This window comes from Pseudophryne corroboree, chromosome 10 (assembly GCF_028390025.1).
Source record: "Pseudophryne corroboree isolate aPseCor3 chromosome 10, aPseCor3.hap2, whole genome shotgun sequence".
Taxonomy (NCBI): Eukaryota; Metazoa; Chordata; class Amphibia; order Anura; family Myobatrachidae; genus Pseudophryne; species Pseudophryne corroboree.
The window spans coordinates 185313699-185339183 of record NC_086453.1 but is presented as its reverse complement, the minus strand read 5'-3'; the positions used below and the strand labels follow the sequence as shown (position 1 = coordinate 185339183).

General features: G+C 49.1%; 1 protein-coding gene across 2 annotated transcripts in view; it reads right to left on the bottom strand.

Annotated features, from left to right (window-relative positions):
- Positions 1–25485, bottom strand: part of ZBTB40 (zinc finger and BTB domain containing 40) — a 368246-nt gene that overhangs the window by 153611 nt on the left and 189150 nt on the right. For both annotated transcript variants that reach the window (XM_063942961.1, XM_063942962.1), the window contains one exon: positions 7226–7418. In XM_063942961.1, the coding sequence (XP_063799031.1) occupies positions 7226–7418 (193 nt within the window). The remainder of the gene's footprint in view (positions 1–7225; positions 7419–25485) is intronic.

The following is a 25485-nucleotide window of genomic DNA, read 5'->3' as shown; positions in this document are numbered from 1 at the left end:
ATGCAAGTACGCATCCTTGATGTCCAGAGATACCATAAAATCCCCCTCTTCCAGGCTTGCAATGACCGCTCTGAGCGATTCCATTTTGAACTTGAACGTTTTCATGTAAATGTTCAAGGATTTTAAATTTAGAATGGGTCTTACTGAACCGCCCGTTTTCGGTACCACAAACAGTGTGGAATAGTAACCCTTTCCCTGCTGACGGGGGGGTACCAGTATTATCACTTGCTGGAGGTACAGCTTGTGAGTTGCCGCCAGGACTACCTCCCTCTCCGTGGGAGAAACTGGCAAGGCAGATTTTAGGTAACGGTGAGGGGGGGGGGGGGTCACTTCGAACTCCAGCTTGTATCCCTGCGATACAATCTGTATAGCCCAAGGATCCACCTGTGAGCGAACCCACTGATTGCTGAAGTGTCGGAGACGCGCCCCCACCGCTCCTGGCTCCGCCAGTGGAGCCCCAGCGTCATGCGGTGGACTTGGTGGAAGCCGGGGAGGACTTTTGTTCCTGGGAACTGGCTGCCTGGTGCAGCTTCTTTCCTCTACCCCTGCCTCTAGCAAGAAAGGACGCCCCTCTGACTTTCTTGCTTTTTTGAGAACGAAAGGACTGCATTTGGTAATACGGTGCTTTCTTAGGCTGTGAGGAAACCTGTGGCAAGAAAGTTGACTTTCCAGCTGTTGCTGTGGATACGAGGTCCGAGAGACCGTCCCCAAACAACTCCTCACCCTTATAAGGCAAAACCTCCATGTGTTTTTTAGAGTCTGCATCCCCTGTCCATTGCCGAGTCCATAAAACCCGCCTGGCAGAAATGGACATTGCATTTATTCTAGAGCCCAGCAGGCAAATGTCCCTCTGGGCATCCCGCATATACAAGACAACATCTTTAATATGGCCAAGGGTTAGCAATACGGTATCCCTGTCCAGGTTATCTAACCTTTCCGACAGAGTATCTGTCCATGCTGCTACAGCACTGCACATCCAGGCTGAAGCAATAGCCGGTCTCAGTAGAGTACCAGAGTGTGTATACACTGACTTCAGGATACCTTCCTGCTTCCTATCCGCAGGCTCTTTTAAGGCGGCCGTATCCTGAGACGGCAAGGCCACCCTCTTAGATAAGCGCGTCAGGGCCTTGTCTACCCTAGGGGAGGATTCCCAACGTAACTTATCCGTTGGCGGGAAAGAGTACGCCATTAGTATTCATTTGGGAATCACCACTTTCTTATCAGGGGAAGACCACGCTTCTTCACATAACTCATTTAATTCATGTGACGGGGGAAAAGTCACTGGCTGCTTTTTCTCCCCAAACATATTTACCCTCTGGTCAGGGACAGGGTCAACCTCTGAAATGTGTAATACATTTTTCATTGCAATAATCATGTATCGGATGGCCTTGGTCATTTTAGGCTGTAATTGTGCCTCATCATCGTCGACACTGGAGTCGGACTCCGTGTCGGCATCCGTGTCAACCAACTGAGATAGTGGGCGTTTTTGAGACTCTGCCGGCCTCTGAGGCGCCTGGGCAGGCCCGGTTGAGAGCCCGGCTGTCCCCCGGCAGCAACATCATCAAACCTTTTGTGTAATGAGTTTACATTGTCATTTAAGACCTTCCACATATCCATCCAATCAGGAGTCGGCACCGACGGCGGCGACACCACATTTATCTGCACTTGCTCCGCCTCCACATAACCCTCATCAAACATGTCGACACAGCCGTACCGACACACAGCACACACACACAGGGAATGCTCAGACTGAGGACAGGACCCCACAAGGTCTTTGGGGAGACAGAGAAAGAGTATGCCAGCACACACCACAGCGCTATATAACTCAGGGATATACACCACAAGAAGTGATAGCTGCTTAATAAACACCTTTTGTGCCTAAATTTATGTGCCCCCCCCTCTTTTTTTACCCTTCTAGCTTCCAGGAGACTGCAGGGGAGAGCCCAGGGAGCGTCCTTCCAGCGGAGCTGTGAAGAAAAATGGCGCTGGTGTGCTGAGGAAGGTACGTTTGCTTCTCTCCCCTCGGTCCCACGTAGCAGTGAGTCTGTTGCCAGCAGAAGCTCACTGAAAATAAAAAACCTAACAAATACTTTCTTTAACTAGCAGGCTCAGGAGAGCCCACTAGGAGCACCCAGCTCTGGCCGGGCACACATTCTAACTGAGGTCTGGAGGAGGGGCATAGAGGGAGGAGCCAGTGCACACCAGATAGTACCTAATCTTTCTTTTAGAGTTCCCAGTCTCCTGCGGAGCCCGTCTATTCCCCATGGTCCTTACGGAGTCCCCAGCATCCACTAGGACGTCAGAGAAATACGGGGGATCCCCTGTCCGTTTTTTCCCCGGATTTTTATTACTAGGACCGGCTCAAAGAGCCCGAGGCTGGTTAAGCTTAGGAGGGGGGAGCCCACGCATTTTTTTTCTGACTTTTCCCATTCCATTAAAAATGACATTAAGAATCCACAAAAAAAAATAATTCTGGCCCCGCTAGGATTCAAACCCGTCAGCCAATCAGCAGGTAGCGCTACGAAGGGTCCGTTGGCTATTTGAGGCATTCGCCATAGAGTTTAGGAAAAACGACATCTGGTGGACAGAAAGTAGAATGCATGTTACAATTATAACGAGACGTCACATTTACAACGCAACTTATAACGGGAGTTATAGCGCAAGGAGCTGGCGCGAGTTGCGGTACGCAGCAACGATATATCAGGACATATCTGTAGTTGAATGTGCAGACAACAAAATCACACAAAAATTATCAATGGAAATCAAAATTTATTAACCCATGGAGGTCTGGATTTGGAGTCACACTCCAAATTAAAGTGAAAAAACACACTACAGGCTGATCCAACTTTGATGTAATGTCCTTAAAACAAGTCAAAATGAGGCTCAGTAGTGTGTGTGGCCTCCACGTGCCTGTATGACCTCCCTACAACGCCTGGGCATGCTCCTGATGAGGAGGCGGATGGTCTCCTGAGGGATCTCCTCCCAGACCTGGACTAAGGCATCCGCCAACTCCTGGACAGTCTGTGGTGGAACGTGGCGTTGGTGGATGGAGCAAGACATGACGACCCAGATGTGCTTAATTGGATTCAGGTCTGGGGAACGGGCGGGCCAGTCCATAGCATCAATGCCTTCGTCTTGCAGGAACTGCTGACACACTCCAGCCACATGAGGTCTAGCATTGTCTTGCATTAGGAGGAACCCAGGGCCAACCGCACCAGCATATGGTCTCACAAGGGGTCAAAGGATCTTTTCTCGGTACCTAATGGCAGTCAGGCTACCTCTGGCGAGCACATGGAGGGCTGTGCGGCCCCCCAAAGAAATGCCACCCCACACCATTACTGACCCACTGTCAAACCGGTCATGCTGGAGGATGTTGCAGGCAGCAGAACATTCTCCTTGGCGTCTCCAGACTCCGTCACGTCTGTCACATGTGCTCAGTGAGAACCTGCTTTCATCTGTGAAGAGCACAGAGCGCCAGTGGTGAATTTGCCAATCTTGGTGTTCTCTGGCAAATGCCAAACGTCCTGCACGGTGTTGGGCTGTAAGCACAACCCCCACCTGTGGACGTCGGGCCCTCATACCACCCTCATGGAGTGTTTCTGATCATTTGAGTAGACACATGCACATTTGTGGCTTGCTGGAGGTCATTTTGCAGGGCTCTGGCAGTGCTCCTCCTGTTCCTCCTTGCACAAAGGCGGAGGTAGTGGTCCTGCTGCTGGGTTGTTGCCCTCCTACGGCCTCCTCCACGTCTCCTGATGTACTGGCCTGTCTCCTGGTAGCGCCTCCATGCTCTGGACACTACGTTGACAGTCACAGCAAACCTTCTTACCACATCTCGCATTGATGTGCCATCCTGGATGAGCTGCACTACATGAGCCACTTGTGTGGGTTGTAGACTCCGTCTCATGCTACCACTAGAGTGAAAGCACCGCCAGCTTTCAAAAGTGACCAAAACATCAGCCAGAAAGCATAGGAGCCGAGAAGTGGTCTGTGGTCACCACCTGCAGAACAACTCCTTTATTGGGGGTGTCTTGCTAATTGCCTATAATTCCCACCTGTTGTCTATTCCATTTGCACCACAGCATGTGAAATTGATTGTCAATCAGTGTTGCTTCCTAAGTGGACAGTTTGATTTCACAGAAGTGTGATTGACTTGGAGTTACATTGTGTTGTTTAAGTGTTCCCTTTATTTTTTTGAGCAGTGTATTTTGCATACTAGTTTACTAGCAGGACACATTAAAGTACAGTGTGTCATCTATTTTATGGAAATCTAAATAAAAGTAAAATTTTATATTTCTTGAGAAGCTGGTAAGCCTGATTTGAAGAAACTGTGAGGTGGGAGTTCCTCAGACCGCAGTCTGTAGCCCTGGGCTATAAGATCTTTGACCCAGGGATCCTGGCATGACGTTGGCCCATATGTGACTGAAGAGTCTCAAACGGGCTCCCACCTGCCTGTTTTTCAGGCAGTGCGGTTCACAGTCATGCTGAAGGCTTAGAGGAAGCAGAACCGGGGTTGTTCCTGTGAACCTGCAGTTGCTGGTTTTCTGGATTTACCTCTATTGCCTTTAAAGGCTGTAGAACCACATTTGGTGCTGTTTTTAAACTACGCTGTCCGAAAGGACTGCAGAGTTGGAGCAGTGTAGGATTTTCTAGCCGGGGGAGCTGCGTAAGGAAGGTATGTAGACTTACCCGCCGTAGCCTTGGATAACCACGTATCCAGTTCATCTCCAAAAAGGGCTTCACCTGTGAAAGGTAGTCTTTACACACCTTTCCTGGAATCCGCGTCCACAGTCCACTGCCGTAGCCACAAGCTCCTGCGTGCAGACACTGCCATAGCAGTGGTGCGTGCATTGAGTAAACTAATTTCCCTTATGGACTCTACCATAAAGTTAGCAGAATCCCGTATATGTTGTAGGAGGAAAATTATCTCCCTCCTGGATAAGGAATCTAATCAGTCAATTAGATTACCTGACCATTTTGCAATGGCCCTAGAGATCCATGCACAAGCTATAGTGGGTCTCTGGGCCACCGCCGCAGCTGTGTACAGAGATTTGAGAGTGTTTTCAATCATGCGGTCTGCAGCATCCTTCAAGGAAGCTGCCCCAGGAACAGGTAAAACTATCTTACGAGACAGCCTAGAAACCGATGCGTCAACTATCAGTGGGTTTTCCCATTTTTTCCCATCAACGGGAAGGATGTGAGTAACAGTTTTGGGACCTGAAACTTCTTGTCAGGATTTATCCAAGTTGCTTCAAATAGGGAATTTAATTCCTTAGATGCAGGGAAAGTAGCTGAGGATTTCGTTTTCACATTAAAATAAAATTCCTCCTCGTCCTCTGATACCTTATTAGGGATGTGTAGGACATCTCTAATAGCTTCTACCAGAACCTATATTCCCTATGACAAAGCAGCATCCCCCCCTCCCGAGTCCACCTCACCCTCCTCTGGGTCTGATACATCATCATCATCATCGGTATCAGCCTGCATGATTTGGGCCAGGGTACTCTTCTGTGGACCAATGGCAGGGGTCTGAGACACTGGAATGACCACTGAATCTCTATTCATCAGGTCATCAACAGATTGCGTCTCCTTATTTTTGGATAATTTATTTGAAATCATCCCTTTTAATGAATATAACCATACTGGTTCAGATCCACTAGCCTAAGAATGTGTACTATCCTGAGTACACGGCAGTGAGCCCCCAGATTGAGAGAAACACACGGCTGTGCATAAAACACAGTTCTTTAACATAGTTAATGTAAACACACACACATAGTAATGAATAGGTTAAAAGCACAGTTAATCCACACAGAGCCCCCTAGGGAGAGACAGAGCATGATGGAGCCAGCCACACAGCGCCCTTATAGCTAATTATATTGTAGCTGGGTCGCAAACTAAGCATTTGTAATAAAGGCTCACTATTCGAATACTGCCCCCCCCCCCCCTTTGCTATGACCCCCGAGTACTGCTGAGGCAAGCTGGAGTTCTTGTGGAGGGGTTGCGCTTTCCCTGCCAGTCTGTCTGTGTAGGGCTGCAGAGGGAAAATTGCGCTGGTGAGCCGCTCATAGTGACGCCCCGCCCCCATAATGGCGCACGGTCTTCACGGTTTTCTTATACTGGCTGAGGTATGTTTGTTGCTTAACAGTGGGTTAATACCCCTGTAAGCTAGTTTGCCAGTATGGGTATTTCATTAGTTGCTCAGTGCACCCCTCTGCATGTCAGAGCTGCGCTCCATACCCTTATGCCGCCATTGAAGCCGCTAACCTGCTAACTGGGACTCCGGCCGTCTGCTCACCACTCATGTCTTCTGGCTCTGCTAGGGGTGGTGGCATGCTGCCGGTCTGCATGCTCGCGTGGTGGGGCTTGCGAATAGGACCCTCAGGATCTCAGTGTCCTGTCAGTGGGGAACGGGACATTAACCCTGGAGGAGGTTGGGCCGTTCCCCTTCCTAAGTCCCACAAAGCAGACAGATTGTTGCCAAATAGCGCTGTCTGAAAACAACAAAAAGCAAAATTAATGTAGAAAATTCTTCAGAAGCTTCCCTAAGCGTGATCGGCTCCTCTGGGCAAATTTTCTAAACGGAGTCTGGTAGGAGGGGCATAGAGGGAGAATCCAGCCCACACTATCAAGTTCTTAAAGTGCCCATGGCTCCTAGTGGACCAGTCTATACCCCATGGTACTAATGTGGACCCCAGCATCCTCTAGGACGTAAGAGAAATAGAAATCCAGACGTAAGTGCACAGTACATAGAGACAACCGTATCCAGCTAAAGTGCAATACTGTAAGTCTTCATGAATAAGAGATTGTATACTACATATGATTCATTCACTTACATTACATTTTAACATTCTGGCATCAGTGTTTTCTTGGCTTTGTTGGCAAACCCAACTATTAACATCAAGACTCCTAAAATGATTATAACTAATCAAGTTGGTTGCGGAAGTAGCATTTATAAGCTGCATGCATTCATATTGCAGCACACATTACAGCCACTAATCTGGATTGGATATTCCTGTTGAATAGTAAACTAGGTTGTTGCATCTGACTTATTATATACTCCGTGTTATACAAGATGTGTGCAATGCTGTATAAACTGCAGTGTGCCTCAGAGGAAGGAAAAGAAAACACGATTTACTTAAGGTTCGTTTTAACAATTTATTGAACTAAAATGAACCCAAATAAATAACTTTGGTAAATGTCTAACTGGACATTTCATTAGTTTTACCTTTAAAGCTGTATTTCTTACTGTGCGGCTCTAGCACATCAAGTAATGTGTGCAGATCAGGGAATGCTTCCCTCACAGCTTGTAGGAGTTTTAACAAACTATCTGGGCTCAAAGTCTTGGTCTCTGATGCCTTTCTCAGTAATCTGTCCATGGCTTCTTTGTGTGATACACCTTCACAGCAGTCAGTGATCACCTATCAGGAAGATGTAGCAAATTGATTGTTAAAAGTATGCAAATAATAAAGAACATAATAGAGACAGGCACCACATTCCATCCCTCACAAAGCTTATAATCAAATGTCATTTAGGCTTTCAATAAACAGAGACACCTTAGACAGGATGTAAACTGTTGCACCACTGAACACACAGTACAATGAGAAGCATTTGGAGTCCAGCAATTCATCGGAACACAATCCCCTATATCAATATTCCTCAAGCCCGACTGGATCTCACAGACTAAATAAGAAAATTGCACAAAGCAGAAAAATAGGATTTTTGTCACTTATCGTTGAGTCCTTTTCTCTTAAGCAGGCTAGGCGACACTGGACTATGGGATTACAGGGATTGGCGTTTGGCAAGTAATGTAAAATAAGAATTTACTCACCGGTAATTCTATTTCTCGTAGTCCGAAGTGGATGCTGGGGACTCCGTAAGGACCATGGGGAATAGACGGCTCCGCAGGAGACTGGGCACATCTAAAGAAAGATTTAGGACTATCTGGTGTGCACTGGCTCCTCCCCCTATGACCCTCCTCCAAGCCTCAGTTAGGAACTGTGCCCGGAAGAGCTGACACAATAAGGAAGGATTTTTGAATCCCGGGTAAGACTCATACCAGCCACACCAATCACACCATATAACACGTGATAGGAACCCCGGTTAACAGTATGATAACAAATGGAGCCTCTGAATAGATGGCTCACAACAAAACCCGATTTTTGTAACAATAACTATGTACAGGTATTGCAGACAATCCGCACTTGGGATGGGCGCCCAGCATCCACTACGGACTACGAGAAATAGAATTACCGGTGAGTAAATTCTTATTTTCTCTGACGTCCTAGTGGATGCTGGGGACTCCGTAAGGACCATGGGGATTATACCAAAGCTCCCAAACGGGCGGGAGAGTGCGGATGACTCTGCAGCACCGAATGAGAGAATTCCAGGTCCTCCTCAGCCAGGGTATCAAATTTGTAGAATTTTGCAAACGTGTTTGCCCCCGACCAAGTAGCTGCTCGGCAAAGTTGTAAAGCCGAGACCTCTCGGGCAGCCGCCCAAGATGAGCCCACCTTCCGTGTGGAATGGGCTTTTACAGATTTAGGCTGCGGTAAGCCTACCGCAGAATGCGCCAGCTGAATAGTGCTACAAATCCAGCGCGCAAGACTGCTTAGAAGCAGGAGCACCCAGCTTGGTGGGTGCATACAGGATAAACAGCGAGTCAGTCTTTCTGACTCCAGCCGTCCTGGAAATATAAATTTTCAGGGCCCTGACTACGTCCAGCAACTTGGAATCCTCCAAGTCCCTAGTAGCCGCAGGCACCACAATAGGTTGGTTCAAGTGAAAAGCTGAGACCACCTTTGGGAGAAACTGAGGACGAGTCCTCAATTCTGCCCTATCCATATGGAAAATCAGATAAGTGCATTTAACAAGACAAAGCCGCCAATTCTGAAACCCGACTGGCCGACGCCAAGGCCAACAGCATGACCACTTTCCACGTGAGATATTTTAAATCCACAGTCTTAAGTGGTTCGAACCAATGTGATTTCAGGAATGCCAAACCCACATTGAGATCCCAAGGTGCCACTGGGGGCACAAAAGGAGGCTGAATATGCAGTACTCCTTTGACAAAAGTCTGAACTTCGGGCAGTGAAGCCAGTTCTTTTTGGAAGAAAATCGACAGAGCCGAAATCTGGACCTTGATGGACCCCAATTTGAGGCCCAACGTCACCCCTGCTTGCAGGAAGTGTAGGAATCGACCCAGTTGAAATTCCTCCTTCGGGGCCTTCCTGGCCTCACACCAAGCAACATATTTCCGCCAAATGTCTTGCGGTGACATCCTTCCTGGCTTTGATCAGGGTAGGGATGACTTTCTCCGGAATACCCTTTTCCTTTAGGATCCGGTTTTCAACCGCCATGCCGTCAAACGCAGCCGCGGTAAGTCTTGGAACAGACAGGGTCCCTGCTGCAGCAGGTCTTGTCTGAGCGTCAGAGGCCAAGGGTCCTCTGCCAGCATCTCATGAAATTCCGGGTACCAAGCTCTTCTTGGCCAATCCGGAACCACGAGTATGGTTTTTACTCCTCGCATTCTTATTATTCTCAGTACCTTGGGTATGAGAGGTAGAGGAGGAAACACATAAACCGACTGGTACACCCACGGTGTCACTAGAGCGTCCACAGCGATCGCCTGAGGGTCCCTTGACCTGGCGCAATATCTTTTCAACTTTTTGTTGAAGCGGGACGCCATCATGTCCACCCGTGGTCACTCCCAACGGTTTACCCGCATTTGGAAAACTTCTGGAAGAAGTCCCCATTCTCCCGGGTGTAGGTCGCCCATCGGAGAATCCTTGTGGCTTCTGCCATCGCCATCCTGCTTCTTGTGCCGCCCTGTCTGTTTACATGGGCGACCGCCGTGATGTTGTCTGATTGGATCAGTACCTGCTGGTTCTGAAGCAGGGGCCTTGCTTGGCTTAGGGCATTGTAAATGGCCCTTAGCTCCAGAATATTTATGTGAAGCGAAATCTCCTTGGAAATTTCTTCCCTGTGTGACTGCACCCCAGCCCCGAAGGCTGGCCTCCGTGGTCACCAGGACCCAGTCCTGTATTCCGAATCTGCGGCCCTCTAGTAGATGAGCCCTCTGCAGCCACCACAGCAGCGACACCCTGTTTCTTGCCGACAGGGTTATCCGCTGTTGTATCTGTAGATGGGACCCGGACCATTTGTCCCACAGGTCCCACTGGAACGTCCTTGCGTGGAACCTTCCGAATGGAATTATGCTTCGTACGAAGCTACCATTTTTCCAGGACTCGTGTGCTTCCACTGGAAGAAACACTCTTTTCTGGTCTGTGTCCAGAATCATTCCCAGGAACAGAAGACGTGTCGTCGGGACCAGCTGTGACTTTGGAGTATTGAGAATCCAGTCGTGCTGTTGTAGCACTTCCCGAGAGAGTGCTACCCCCACTACCAACTGTTCTTTGGACCTCGCCTTTATCAGGAGATCGTCCAAGTACGGGATAATAAAAACTTCCTTCTTGCGAAGGAGTATCATCATTTCGGCCATTACCTTGGTAAAGACCTTCGGTGCCGTGGACAACTCCAACGGCAGCGTCTGGAACTGATAGTGACAGTCCTGTACCACACATCTGAGGTACTCCTGGTGAGGAGGGTAAATGGGGACATGCAGGTACGCATCCTTGATGTCCAGGGAGACCCTGTAATCCCCCTCGTCCAGGCTCGTAATAACCGCCCTGAGCGATTCCATCTTGAACTTGAATCTTCTGATATAAAAGTTCAAGTATTTTAATTTTAAGATGGGTCTCACCGAACCGTTCTGTTTCGGTACCACAACCATTGTGGAATAGTAACCCCCTTCCTTGCTGAAGGAGGGGCACCTTGACAATCACTTGTTGTGATTATAGTGTTGAATAGCCACCAACACCGCCTCCCTGGCAGAGGGAGGTGCCGGTAAGGCAGATTTTAGGAAACGGCGGGGGGGAATAATGTCTCGAACTCCAGCCTGTACCCCTGAGATACTACTTGAAGGACCCAGGGATCCATGTGAGAGCCCACTGGGCGCTGAAATTTCTGAGACGGGCCCCCACCGTACCCGGGTCAGCCTGAGCAGCCCCAGCGTCATGCTGTGGACTTACCGGACGCAGGGAGGACTTCTGCTCTTGGGAACTAGCTGTGTGCTGCAGCTTTTTCCTCTACCTTTGCCTCTCGGCAGAAAGGATGAGCCTCTAGCCCTCTTGCTTTTCTGGGGCCGAAAGGACTGTACTTGATGATACGGTGCTTTCTTTTGTTGTGGGGTAGCCTGTGGCAAAAAAGTCGATTTCCCAGCAGTAGCTGTGGAAACGAGGTCTGAAAGACCATCCCCAAACAGTTTTACCCCCTTATAGGGCAAAACTTCCATGTGCCGATTCGAGTCGGCATCGCCTGACCATTGCCGAGTCCATAACCCCCGTCTGGCGGCAATGGACCTAGCGCTTATTTTTGATGCCAGCCGGCAAATATCCCTCTGTGCATCACGCATGTATAAGACCATGTCTTTTATATGCTCTATTGTCAGCAAAATATTGTCCCTATCCATAGTTATTTTCCCGACAGGGAATCTGACCACGCAGCGGGAGCACTGCACATCCATGCCGAAGCAATGGCTGGTCGCAATATAATGCCCGAGTGTGTGACTATATCTTTCAGGGTAACCCCCTGCTTTTTATCAGCAGGTTCCTTCAGGGCGGCCGTATCCGGAGACGGTAGTGCCACCCTTTCTGATAAGCGTGTAAGCGTTGTATCTACCCTATGGGGTGTTTCCCAACGTGACCTATCCTCTGGCGGGAAAGGGTACGCTGCCAATAACCGTTTAGAAATTATCAATTTCTTACCGGGGGAAGACCACGCTTCCTCACACACCTCATTTAATTTCTCAGATGCAGGAAAAACTACTGGTAGTTTTCTCTCACCAAACATAATACCCTTTTATGTGGTACCTGGGGTATTATCATAAATGTGTAATACATTTTTCATTGCCTCAATCATGTAACGGGTGGACCTATTTGGAGGGTACACTAGTCTCATCGTCGTCGACACTGGAGTCGGTATCCATGTCGACATCTGTTTCTGCCATCTGAGGTAGCGGGCGTTTTTAGAGCCCCCCATGACATTTGAGATGCTGGAACATGCACAAGCTGAGTAGCCGGCTGTTCTGTGTCGTCGACCTTTTGTGTAAGGAGTTGACACTTTCACGTAATCCTTCCATAAGTCCAACCACACCGGTGTCGATCCCGCAGGGGGTGACATCACATTTACAGGTATTCGCTCCGCCTCCACATCATTATCCTCCTCATACATGTCGACACAGCCGTACCGACACACAGCACACACACAGGGAATGCTCTGACAGAGGACAGGACCCCACAAAGCCCTTTGGGGAGACAGAGGGAGAGTATGCCAGCACACACCAGGGCGCTATATATCACAGGGATATCACATATAAAGAGTGTTTTCCCTTATAGCTGCCTATATATATTGTATACTGCGCCTAAATTGTGCCCCCCCCTCTCTTTTTAACCCTTTCTGTAGTGTATTGACTGCAGGGGAGAGCCAGGGAGCTTCCCTCCAACGGAGCTGTGAGGGAAAAATGGCGCCAGTGTGCTGAAGGAGATAGCTCCGCCCCTTTTTCGCGGACTTTCTCCCGCATTTTTATGGATTCTGGCAGGGGTTAAAAAGCACCTATATAGCCTCTGGGGCTATATATGGTGCCAGTTTGCCAGCCAAGGTGTCAGTATTGCTGCTCAGGGCGCCCCCCCCAGCGCCCTGCACCCATCAGTGACCGGAGTGTGAGGTGTGCATGAGGAGCAATGGCGCACAGCTGCAGTGCTGTGCGCTACCTTGGAGAAGACAGAAGTCTTCAGCCGCCGATTTTCCGGACCACCTTCTTGCTTCTGGCTCTGTAAGGGGGACGGCGGCGCGGCTCCGGGAACGGACGACGAGGTCGGGTCCTGTGTTCGATCCCTCTGAAGCTAATGGTGTCCAGTAGCCTAAGAAGCCCAAGCTACCACCACTTAGGTAGGTTCGCTTCTTCTCCCCTTAGTCCCTCGATGCAGTGAGCCTGTTGCCAGCAGGTCTCACTGAAAATAAAAAAACCTAACAAACACTTTCTTCCTAGGAGCTCAGGAGAGCCCCTAGTGTGCATCCAGCTCAGCCGGGCACAGAAATCTAACTGAGGCTTGGAGGAGGGTCATAGGGGGAGGAGCCAGTGCACACCAGATAGTCCTAAATCTTTCTTTAGATGTGCCCAGTCTCCTGCGGAGCTGTCTATTCCCCATGGTCCTTACGGAGTCCCCAGCATCCACTAGGACGTCAGAGAAACTATCTTTAAACCCAAGCTCCTCCCCCCTGCATCCCCATGATTCCAGTACTTCTATAAAAAAGCCCAGAAAGGAGTAGCAGTAACCCAGTGAAACTGTAAAAACATTTAAACCAACTAGTCGGGAAAAGGCCGTCAAGAAACAACACCTCACACAGCTTAGTGTGAGGGAGAAAATGCACTGTCGCCCAGCCTGCTTAAGAGAAAAGGATTCAACAGTAAATTACAAAAAAAATCCAATTTTGTCTTGCAGTAAGGCTGGGCGACACTAGACCATAAGACGTTCAACAGCCACCCTTAGTGAACCGAACACCCAGGCTGCCTGATCGGAAAAATGCACACCCAAATGGGCGTAGCCGGTCGCAAACACCTGAAGACAAGCCAACATGTGGCCAGAGTACTAGGTAGCTGTACAACAGACCTGGCCTGTTGAGTGATGACTGACCCAATGCAACACATTGTAGCCGCCAAACCGCGTTGTAAATAAAAAAAGAGAGTCTGTGCAATGGACAGAAGAAACATTGTTCAAGTAAATCTGCGAGCACAGCATCCCTCTGGGAGAGTCCGATCATCCCACTCACAGGAAAGATGGTGTAAGTGGAGAACAAAAATAGGATTTATGGTCTTACCTTGATAAATCGTTTTCTTGAGTCCATAGGGTGCACAGGAGCATTACGCTGGGAATTGGCTGGCTGGGAGGTTGGCAGACACCAAAGGAGTTACTTTGAATTACCCAGCTGGCCCTGCCTCCCTGTCCCCTATACCCCGCCAGTTTGAATAGCAAGCCAAGGCAGGAGCGGGCAGGAAGAGACGTCACACAGACACAAACTGAGAAAAAGAATGGCCACACACCACTAATACAGGGAACAGTCCCACAGACAGGTGCATCAGGGAGAGTGTCCTGTGCCCCTATGGACTCAAAGAAAAGGATTTATCAAGGTAAGACCATAAATCCCCTTTTCTTCTTCGTCCACTAGTGGGCACAGGAGCATTACGCTGGGACATCCAAAAGCTGTCCCTTCATGGGAGGGGACGCTCCTGGACTGCGCTAAGGACCCTACACCCGAAGGCAGCATCAACCATCGCAAAGGTGTCAAACGCATAAAATTTGATTGAAGGTCTGGGCAGAAGACCACGTGGCCACCTTACAAAGCTGTTCAGCCGAGGCACCACGAGAGGCTGCCCACGAAGCCCCCACAGCACACGTGAAATGGGTAGTGACCCCTGCAGGGGTATGAAGATTCACCATGGAGTAGGCATGGTGCACCGTCAGCCGAAGCCAACTGGCCAAGGTCTGTTTAGACACCGGCCAAACCCTGTTTGTGAGAATCCAGTAAGACAAATAGGGAATCGAATATACAGAGTCCTGTGAACATAAATGCAGAGAGCCCGCACTACACCAAAGGAGGCCTCTTCCAGAGGCACATCCCGCAAGCAAGTACCATTATCTCCTGATTCAGATGAAAGCGGGAAACCACCTTGGGGAGGAAACCCAAGCAAGTGCGAAGGACCGCTCTATCTGGGTGAAACACCAGGAAAGGCGGGCCGAAGAAATAGCTAGGAAAAAGATTTCTAGGTAAGCCAACGTACAGTGTACGTACGTACAGTAAGCCAGCGTACAGTGTTGGAAAGTATTCACAGCGCTTCACTTTTTCCACATTTTGTTATGTTACAGACTTATTCCAAAATGGAATACATTAATGTTTTCCCTTAAAATGCTACACACAATACCCCATAATGATAATGTGAAAAAAATTTTTTAGATTTTTGCAAATTTGTTAAAAATAAAAGAAATATACGTTATGGTAAGAACTTACCGTTGATAACGGTATTTCTCCTAAGTCCACAGGTATCCACAGGATAACATTGGGATATGATGGAGCGACAGCGGATTGGCACCAAACGATCACAAGCTTTCAGGCCTCCCAGAATGCACCGGGCTCGTCCATATAATCCCGCCCACTGACTCAGTCAAATTAGTTGTTTCCAAAGCATATAGGCAGGAGCATTAGGTAGAACCCTATTCAGGCGAAAAACCCACATGCATACTCTCTTCCATGCAAGAGGGAAGAGTTTAGCGAGTATACAGATTCTTAAATCAGGTGCGTCACGTGCAGAAGTGCCTTTATTTTCATACTCCTAAAAAACTGCCCATAGCCATACTTTCCTGAATGCACCGATCTCAGAAGCTAAGCAGGAAAGGCATGGTCAGTACTTGGATGGGAGACCACCTGGGAATACTAGGTGCTGTGGGCAATTTTTCCAGGAGGCTATACTCTTATATTCAATACTCTGCAACCTATTGTCTGGCACCATTCCTCAGTCTTCTTAAAAGAGATAATATCCCAATTGTTCTGTGATCATTTGGATATCCTTTTGATTTTTATATACCTGTACAAGGAATCCTGAACACACGTTTTTGATATTTTCAGCTTTACCCTATCTTGAACCTTATTTGCTAAAAAGGCAATCAAGAATTTTAAGTTCAATCATGATTGTTCGTTAAGATTAATATTTTATCCATGAACTAAATAAAGGTTAAGTTTTATATTAAATTCATATCTGACTAACAATATTTACTATTATCTATCTATCTATCTATAAAAGAGTGTGCTCCCAGAAAAAAACTTTTGTCTTTTCTCTTCTGCCAATTGTACTCTTCCTAGAGCTGCCCGGCTGGCTAAACCGAGCAATCGGGGGGAGAAGGGTATTAGTCAGGAAGGTGACCAATCACCCGATGGTCACTCTGACAGAGCTACAACATTCCTCTGTGGAGAGAGAACCTTCCAGAAGGATAACCATCTCTGCAGCAATCCACCAATCAGGTCTGCTTGGTAGAGTGGCCAGACGGAAGCCACTCCTTAGTAAAAAGCACATGGCAGCCCGCCTGAAGTTTGCCAAAATGCACCTGAAGGACTCTCAGACCATGAGACACAAAATTCTCTGGTCTGATGAGACAAAATAGGATTTTAATACCTACCGGTAAATCCTTTTCTCTTAGTCCGTAGAGGATGCTGGGGATGCTTCAAGAACCATGGGGTATAGACGGGATCCGCAGGAGACATGGGCACACTATAAGACTTTGAATGGGTGTGAACTGGCTCCTCCCTCTATGCCCCTCCTCCAGACTCCAGTTATAGGAACTGTGCCCAGGGAGACTGACATTTAGAGGAAAAGGATTTATTTAATTATTTTAAACCAGGGGTTCTCAAACTCGGTCCTCAGGACCCCACACAGTGCATGTTTTGCAGGTAACCCAGCAAGTGCACAGGTGTATTAATTACTCACAGACATTTTAAAAGGTCCACAGGTGGAGCTAATTATTTCACTTGTGATTCTGTGAGGAGACCTGCAAAACATGCACCGTGTGGGGTCCTGAGGACCGAGTTTGAGAACCTGTGTTTTAAACTAAGGTGAGATACATACCAGCTCACACCTCCAACACGCCGTACAACATGGCATTCAACAAACAAAGCATGCAATGGCATGACCAACAACAGTCACAGATTGACTGAACTCAACATGAGCGTAACTATAACCAAACTGCAGATACAGCCCGCAATGGGACGGGCGCCCAGCATCCTCTACGGACTAAGAGAAAAGTATTTACCGGTAGATATTAAAATCGTATTTTCTCATACGTCCTAGAGGATGCTGGGGATGCTTCAAGAACCATGGGGTTTATACCAAAGCTCTAGAACGGGCGGGAGAGTGCGGATGACTCTGCAGCACCGATTGACTAAACAAGAGGTCCTCCTCAGCCAGGGTATCAAACTTGTGAAACTTCGCAAAAGGTGTTTGATCCCGACCAAGTAGCAGCTCGGCAAAGTTGTAACGCCGAGACTCCACGGGCAGCCGCCCAGGAGAAGCCCACCTTTCTGGTAGAATGGGCTTTCACCGATTTCGGTAACGGCAATCCTGCCGTAGAATGGGCCTGCTGAATCATATTACAAATCCAGCGCGCAATAGTCTGCTTACAAGCAGGAGCCCCAATCTTGCTGGGAGCCCACAGTACAAACAGAGCCTCTGTTTTCCTAATCGGAGCCGTTCTGGCGACAAAGATCTTCAAAGCTCTGACCACATCGAGAGACTTTGAATCCGCCAAGGCATCAGTAGCCACTGGCACCACAATAGGCTGGTTCACGTGAAATTATAAAACTACTTTCGGTAGAAATTGCTGACGAGTTCTCAACTCGGCTCTATCAGCATGGAAAATTAAATAGGGGCTTTTGTGAGACAAAGCCGCCAACTCAGACACTCGCCTTGCGGATGCCAAGGCCAACAACATAACTACTTTCCAAGTAAGGAATTTCAGTTCAACCTTACGTAAAAGGTTCAAACCAATGAGATTGCAGGAACTGCAACACTACATTAAGATCCCACGGTGCCACAGGAGGCACAAATGGAGGTTGGATGTGCAGCACGTCTTTTACGAACGTCTGAACTTCTGGAAGAGAAGCCAATTCTTCCTGAAAAAATATCGACAAGGCCGAAATCTATACTTTAATAGAGCCTAACTTTAGGCCCGCATCCACACCTGCTTGTAGGAAATGGAGCAAACGCCCCAGGTGAAATTCCTCCGTAGGAGCCTTCTTGGATTCACACCAAGACATATATTATTTTCTCCAAATACGGTGGTAATGCTTCGCCGTTACTTCTTTTCTAGCCTGAAGAAGTGTGGGAATGACTTCACTGGGAATACCCTTTCGGGCTAGGCTTTGGCGTTCAACCGCCACGCCGTCAAACGCAGCCGTGGTAAGTCCTGATACACGCACGGCCCCTGTTGCAACAGGTCCTCCCGAAGAGGAAGAGGCCAGGGATCTTCTGTGAGCAACTCCTGAAGATCTGGATACCAGGCCCTTTTTGGCCAATCCGGAACAATGAGGATCGCCTGAACCCTTGTTGTTCTTATAATTTTTATCACCTTTGGAATAAGTGGAAGTGAAGGGAACACATATACCGACGGAAACACCCACGGTGTCACTAGGGCGTCCACCGCTATCGCCTGAGGGTCTCTTGACCTGTAACAATCTCTCTGAAGTTTCTTGTTGAGGTGGGACGCCATAATGTCTTCTTGAGGAACTCCCCAACGACTTGTCACTTCTACAAAGACCTCTTGATGAAGACCCCACTCTCCTGGATGGAGATCGTGTCTGCTGAGGAAGTCTGCTTCCCAGTTGTCCACTCCCGGAATGAAGACTGCTGACAGAGCGCTGGCATGTCTTTCCGCCCAGCGAAGAACCTTCGTGGCCTCGGCCATCGCTGCTCTGCTCCTTGTTACGCCTTGGCGGTTTATGTACGCCACCGCTGTCACGTTGTCTGATTGAATCAAGACAGGCAGACCTCGAAAAAGATGTTCTGCTTGCAGTATGCCAATGTAAATGGCCCTTAATTCCAGAATGTTTATGTGTAGACAAGCTTCCTGGCTTGACCACTTTCCCTGAAAGTTTCTTCCCTGTGCGACTGCTCCCCAGCCTCGGAAGCTTGCATCTGGTCACCAGGATCCAATCCTGAATCCCGAACATGCATCCCTCCAGAAGGTGAGAACTGTGCAGCCACCACAGAAGGGAGATTCTGGTCCTGGGAGATAGAATTATCTTCCGGTGCATGTCCAGGTGAGACCCGGACCACTGGTCCAACAGGTTCCACTGAAACACCCTGGCATGGGACCTGCCATACGGAATGGCCTCGTAGGCCGACACCATCTTCCCCAGTAACCAAGTGCATTTAAGAACGGACACCTTTGCTGGTTTCAGAATCTGTTTTACCATGTTCTGTATTTCCAGAGCTTTTTCCACTGGAAGAAACACTCTCTGCAATTCTGTATCCAGAATCATACCCAGGAACGACAGCCGTGTCATCGGATCCAACTGTGATTTTGGCAAATTTAGTAGCCAACCATGTTGTTGCAGAATAGTCAGTGAAAGGGCAACATTTTTCATCAATTGTTCCTTGAACCTCGCCTTTATGAGGAGATCGTCCAAGTACGGGATAATTGCGATTCCCTGCTTGCGCAGGAGTACCATAATTTCCGCCATTACTTTGGTGAAAATCCTCGGAGCCGTGGACAGACCAAACGGCAACGTCTGAAATTGGTAATGACAATCCTGCACAGCAAATCTCAGGTAAGCCTGATGTGGAGGCTATATGGGGACATGCAAGAAGGCATCTTTTGTGTCGACCGACACCATAAAATCCCCCTCTTCCAGACTGGAGATCACTGCTCGGAGAGATTCCATCTTGAATTTCAATTTTTTCAGAAAGAAAATAAGAATTTACTCACCGGTAATTCTATTTCTCGTAGTCTGTAGTGGATGCTGGGGACTCCGTAAGGACCATGGGGAATAGACGGGCTCCGCAGGAGACTGGGCACTCTAAAGAAAAGTTAAGTACTATCTGGTGTGTACTGGCTCCTCCCTCTATGCCCCTCCTCCAGACCTCAATTAAGGAAACTGTGCCCCGAAGAGCTGACACTACAAGGAAAGGATTTGGAATACAGGGTAAGACTCATACCAGCCACACCAATCACACCGTACAACTTGTGATAACCATACCCAGTTAACAGTATGAACAACAACCGAGCCTCATTCAACGGATGGCTCATAACAATAACCCTTTATTAAGCAATAACTATATACACGTATTGCAGAAGAAGTCCGCACTTGGGACGGGCGCCCAGCATCCACTACGGACTACGAGAAATAGAATTACCGGTGAGTAAATTCTTATTTTCTCTGATGTCCTAGTGGATGTTGGGGACTCCGTAAGGACCATGGGTATTATACCAAAGCTCCCAAACGGGCGGGAGAGTGCGGATGACTCTGCAGCACCGAATGAGCAAACACAAGGTCCTCCTCAGCCAGGGTATCAAACTTGTAGAACTTAGCAAATGTGTTTGAACCCGACCAAGTAGCAGCTCGGCAAAGCTGTAACGCCGAGACCCCTCGGGCAGCCGCCCAAGAAGAGCCCACCTTCCTTGTGGAATGGGCTTTCACCGATCTTGGATGCGGCAATCCAGCCGCAGAGTGAGCCAGCTGAATCGTGCTACAGATCCAGCGAGCAATCGTCTGCTTCGAAGCAGGAGCACCCAGTTTGTTGGGTGCATACAGAATAAACAGCGAGTCAGTCTTCCTGACTCCAGCCATTCTGGAAACATATTTTCAAAGCCCGGACTACGTCCAGCAACTTGGAATCCTCCAAGTCCAGAGTAGCCGCAGGCACCACAATAGGTTGGTTCAAATGAAACGATGATACCACCTTAGGGAGAAATTGGGGACGAGTCCGCAATTCTGCCCTGTCCATATGGAAGATCAGATAGGGGCTTTTACATGACAAAGCCGTCAATTCTGACACCCGCCTAGCCGATGCAAAGTCCAACAGCATGACCACTTTCCACGTGAGGTATTTTAGCTCCACGGTCTTAAGTGGCTCAAACCAGTGGGATTTCAGGAAATCCAACACAACGTTAAGATCCCAAGGTGCCACAAAAGGACGCTGAATATGCAGCACTCCCTTTACAAACGTCTGAACCTCAGGCAGTGAAGCCAGTTCCTTTTGAAAGAAAATGGATAGAGCCGAGATCTGGACCTTTATGGACCCTAATTTGAGGCCCATAGTCACACCTGACTGTAGGAAGTGCAGAAATCGGCCCAGCTGGAAATCCTCTGTAGGGGCATTCCTGACCTCACACCAAGCAACATATTTTCGCCATATGCGGTGATAATGCTTAGCTGTCACATCCTTCCTAGCTCTTATCAGCGTAGGAATTACTTCATCCGGGATACCCTTTTCCGCTAGGATCCGGCGTTCAACCGCCATGCCGTCAACTGCAGCCGCGGTAAGTCTTGGAACAGACAGGGTCCCTGTTGCAACAGGTCCTGTCTGAGAGGCAGAGGCCATGGGTCCTCTGTGATCATCTCTTGTAGCTCTGGGTACCAAGTCCTTCTTGGCCAATCCGAAACGATGAGAATTGTTCTCACTCCTCTTTTTCTTACTATTCTCAGCACCTTGGGTATGAGAGGAAGAGGAGGAAACAGACCGACTGGAACACCCACGGTGTTACCAGTGCGTCCACAGCTATCGCCTGAGGGTCCCTCGACCTGGCGCAATATCTTTTTAGATTTTTGTTTAGGCGGGACGCCATCATGTCCACCTGTGGCCGTTCCCACCGATGTGCAATCTGCTCGAAAACTTCTTGATGAAGTCCCCACTCTCCCGGGTGGAGGTCGTGCTTGCTGAGGAAGTCTGCTTCCCAGCTGTCCACTCCCGGAATGAACACTCCTGACAGTACTTGCTCGTGATTCTCCGCCCAACGCAGAATCCTTGTGGCTTCCGCCATTGCCACCCTGCTTCTTGTGCCGCCCGGGCGGTTTACATGGGCGACCGCCGTGATGTTGTCTGACTGAATCAGCACTGGCCGACCTCGAAGCAGGTGCTCCGCTTGACTCAGGGCGTTGTATATGGCCCTTAATTCCAGTATGATTATGTGAAGACAAGTCTCCTGACTTGACCACAGCCCTTGGAAGTTTCTTCCCTGAGTGACTGCCCCCCATACGCGGAGGCTTGCATCCGTGGTCACCAGGACCCAGTCCTGTATGCCGAACCTGTGGCCCTCGAGAAGATGACCACTCTGCAGCCACCACAGAAGAGACACCCTGGCCCTCGGGGACAGGGTGATCATCCGATGCATCTGAAGATGCGATCCGGACCACTTGTCCAACAGATCCCACTGAAAGATCCTGGCATAGAACCTGCCAAAGGGAATGGCTTCGTATGACGCTACCATCTTTCCCAAGATCCGCGTGCAGTGATGCACCGACACCTGTTTTGGTTTCAGGAAGTCCCTAACCAGCGTCACCAACTCCTGAGCCTTCTCCTCGGGGAGAAACACCTTCTTCTGTTCTGTCTCCAGAATCATACCCAGGAAGGGCAGACGCGTCGTAGGAATCAGCTGCGACTTTGGAATATTCAGAATCCAGCCATGCCTTAGCAACACTTCCTGAGTGTGCGCTACGCTGAGCAACAACTGCTCCCTGGACCTCGCCTTTATGAGGAGATCGTCCAAGTACGGGATAACTAACTCCTTGCTTCCGAAGGAGTACCATCATTTCCGCCATTACCTTGGTAAATACTCTCGGAGCCGTGGACAGACCAAACGGCAACGTCTGGAATTGGTAATGACAGTCCTGTACCACAAACCTGAGGTACTCCTGGTGAGGCGGATAAATGGGGACATGCAAGTACGCATCCTTGATGTCCAGAGATACCATAAAATCCCCCTCTTCCAGGCTTGCAATGACCGCTCTGAGCGATTCCATTTTGAAATTGAACGTTTTCATATAAATGTTCAAGAATTTTAAATTCAGAATGGGTCTTACCGAACCGTCCGGTTTCGGTACCACAAACAGTGTGGAATAGTAACCCTTTCCCTGCTGAAGGGGGGGTACCATTATTATCACTTGCTGGAGATACAGCTTGTGAATTGCCGCCAGGACTACCTCCCTCTCCGTGGAAGAAGCTGGTAAGGCAGATTTTAGGTAACGGTGAGGGGGGGTCACTTTGAACTCCAGCTTGTATCCCTGAGATACAATCTGTGTAGCCCAAGGATCCACCTGTGAGCGAACCCACTGATCGCTGAAGTTTCGGAGACGCGCCCCCAACGCTCCTGGCTCCGCCTGTGGAGCCCCAGCATCATGTGGTGGACTTAGTGGAAGCCGGGGAGGACTTTTGTTCCTGGGAACTGGCTGCCTGGTGCAGCTTCTTTCCTCTACCAAGAAAGGATGCACCTCTGACTTTCTTGCTTTTTTGAGAACGAAAGGACTGCATTTGGTAATACGGTGCTTTCTTAGGTTGTGAGGAAACCTGTGGCAAGAAAGTCGACTTTCCAGCTGTCGCTGTGGATACAAGGTCCGAGAGACCGTCCCCAAACAATTCCTCACCCTTATAAGGCAAAACCTCCATGTGTTTTTTAGAGTCGGCATCCCCTGTCCATTGCAGAGTCCATAAGACCCTCCTGGCAGAAATTGACATTGCATTTATTCTAGAGCCCAGCAGGCAAATGTCCCTCTGGGCATCCCGCATATATAAGACGACGTCTTTAATATGGCCAAGGGTTAGCAATACGGTATCCCTATCCAGGGTATCTAACCCCTCCGACAGAGTATCTGTCCATGCTGCTACAGCACTGCACATCCAGGCTGAAGCAATAGCCGGTCTCAGTAGAGTACCAGAGTGTGTATACACTGACTTCAAGATACCCTCCTGCTTCCTATCCGCAGGCTCCTTTAGGGCGGCCGTATCCTGAGACGGCAGGGCTACCCTCTTATATAAGCGCGTCAGCGCCTTGTCCACCCTAGGGGAGGATTCCCAACGTAACCTATCCGTTGGCGGGAAAGGGTACGCCATTAGTAATCTTTTGGGAATTACCACTTTATCAGGGGAAGACCACGCTTCTTCACATAACTCATTTAATTCATGAGACGGGGGAAAAGTCACTGCCTGCTTTTTCTCCCCGAACATATGTACCTTCTTGTCAGGGACAGGGTCATCCTCTGAAATGTGTAAAACATTTTTTCATTGCAATAATCATGTATCGGATGGCCTTGGTCATTTTAGGCTGTAATTGTGCCTCATCCTCGTCGATACTGGAGTCAGACTCCGTGTCGGCATCCGTGTCAACCAACTGAGATAGTGGGCGTTTTTGAGACCCTGACGGCCTCTGAGGCGCCTGGGCAGGCCCGGGTTGAGGGCCCGGCTGTCCCCCGGCTGCAACGTCATCAAACCTTTTATGTAAATAGTTTACATTGTCATTTAAGACCTTCCACATATCCATCCAATCAGGTGTCGGCCCCGGCGGCGGCGACACCACATTTATCTGCACTTGCTCGGCCTCCACGTAACCCTCCTCATCAAACATGTCGGCACAGCCGTACCGACACACAGCACACACACAGGGAATGCTCAGACTGAGGACAGGACCCCACAAAGGTCTTTGGGGAGACAGAGAAAGAGTATGCCAGCACACACCACAGCGCTATATAACTCAGGGATACACTGATTACCCAATAGCTGCTGAAATATAACTTTTGCTCCTAAATTTATGTGCCCCCCATCTCTTTTTACCCTTCTGCTACCAGGACACTGCAGGGGAGAGCCTGGGGAGCGTCCTTCCAGCGGAGCTGTGAAGACAAATGGCGCTGGTGTGCTGAGGAAGAAGGCCCCGCCCCTTCAGCGGCGGGCTTCTGTCCCGCTTTCAGTGATAGAAAATGGCGGGGGATTTACATATATACAGTTCCTGACTGTATATATGTAGGTTTTATGCCACAAGGTACTCAAATTGCTGCCCAGGGCACCCCCCCCCCAGGGCCCTGCACTCTACAGTGACCGGAGTGTGTGGTGTGCTGTGGGAGCAATGGCGCACAGCTGCGGTGCTGTGCGCTACCTTAATGAAGACAGGAGTCTTTAGCCGCCGATTTCACCGTCTTTCCAGCTTTTCTTCTGGCTCTGCGAGGGGGACGGCGGCGCGGCTCCGGGAACGGACGATCGAGGACAGCTGCCTGTGTTCGAACCCTCTGGAGCTAATGGTGTCCAGTAGCCTAAGAAGCGCAACCTAGCTGTGAACAGGTACGTTTGCTTCTCTCCCCTCGGTCCCACGTAGCAGTGAGTCTGTTGCCAGCAGAAGCTCACTGAAAATAAAAAACCTAACAATACTTTCTTTAACTAGCAGGCTCAGGAGAGCCCACTAGGAGCACCCAGCTCTGGCCGGGCACAGATTCTAACTGAGGTCTGGAGGAGTGGCATAGAGGGAGGAGCCAGTGCACACCAGATAGTACCTAATCTTTTCTTTAGAGTGCCCAGTCTCCTGCGGAGCCCGTCTATTCCCCATGGTCCTTAAGGAGTCCCCAGCATCCACTAGGATGTCAGAGAAATTGAGGGATTTTAGGTTCAGAATCGGCCTGACTGAGCCATCCGGCTTCGGGACCATGAAGAGGCTCGAATAAAAGCCTTCCCCCTGTTGTGACGGGGGCACTGTTACAATTACTTGATTTTGACACAACTTTAGTATCGCAGCGCTTACTATCTCCCTTTCTAGAAGAGAAGCTGGCAAGGCCGATTTGAAAAATCGGTGAGGGGACACGTCTTGAAACTCTAACCTGTACCCTTTGGTTACTATTTCTACT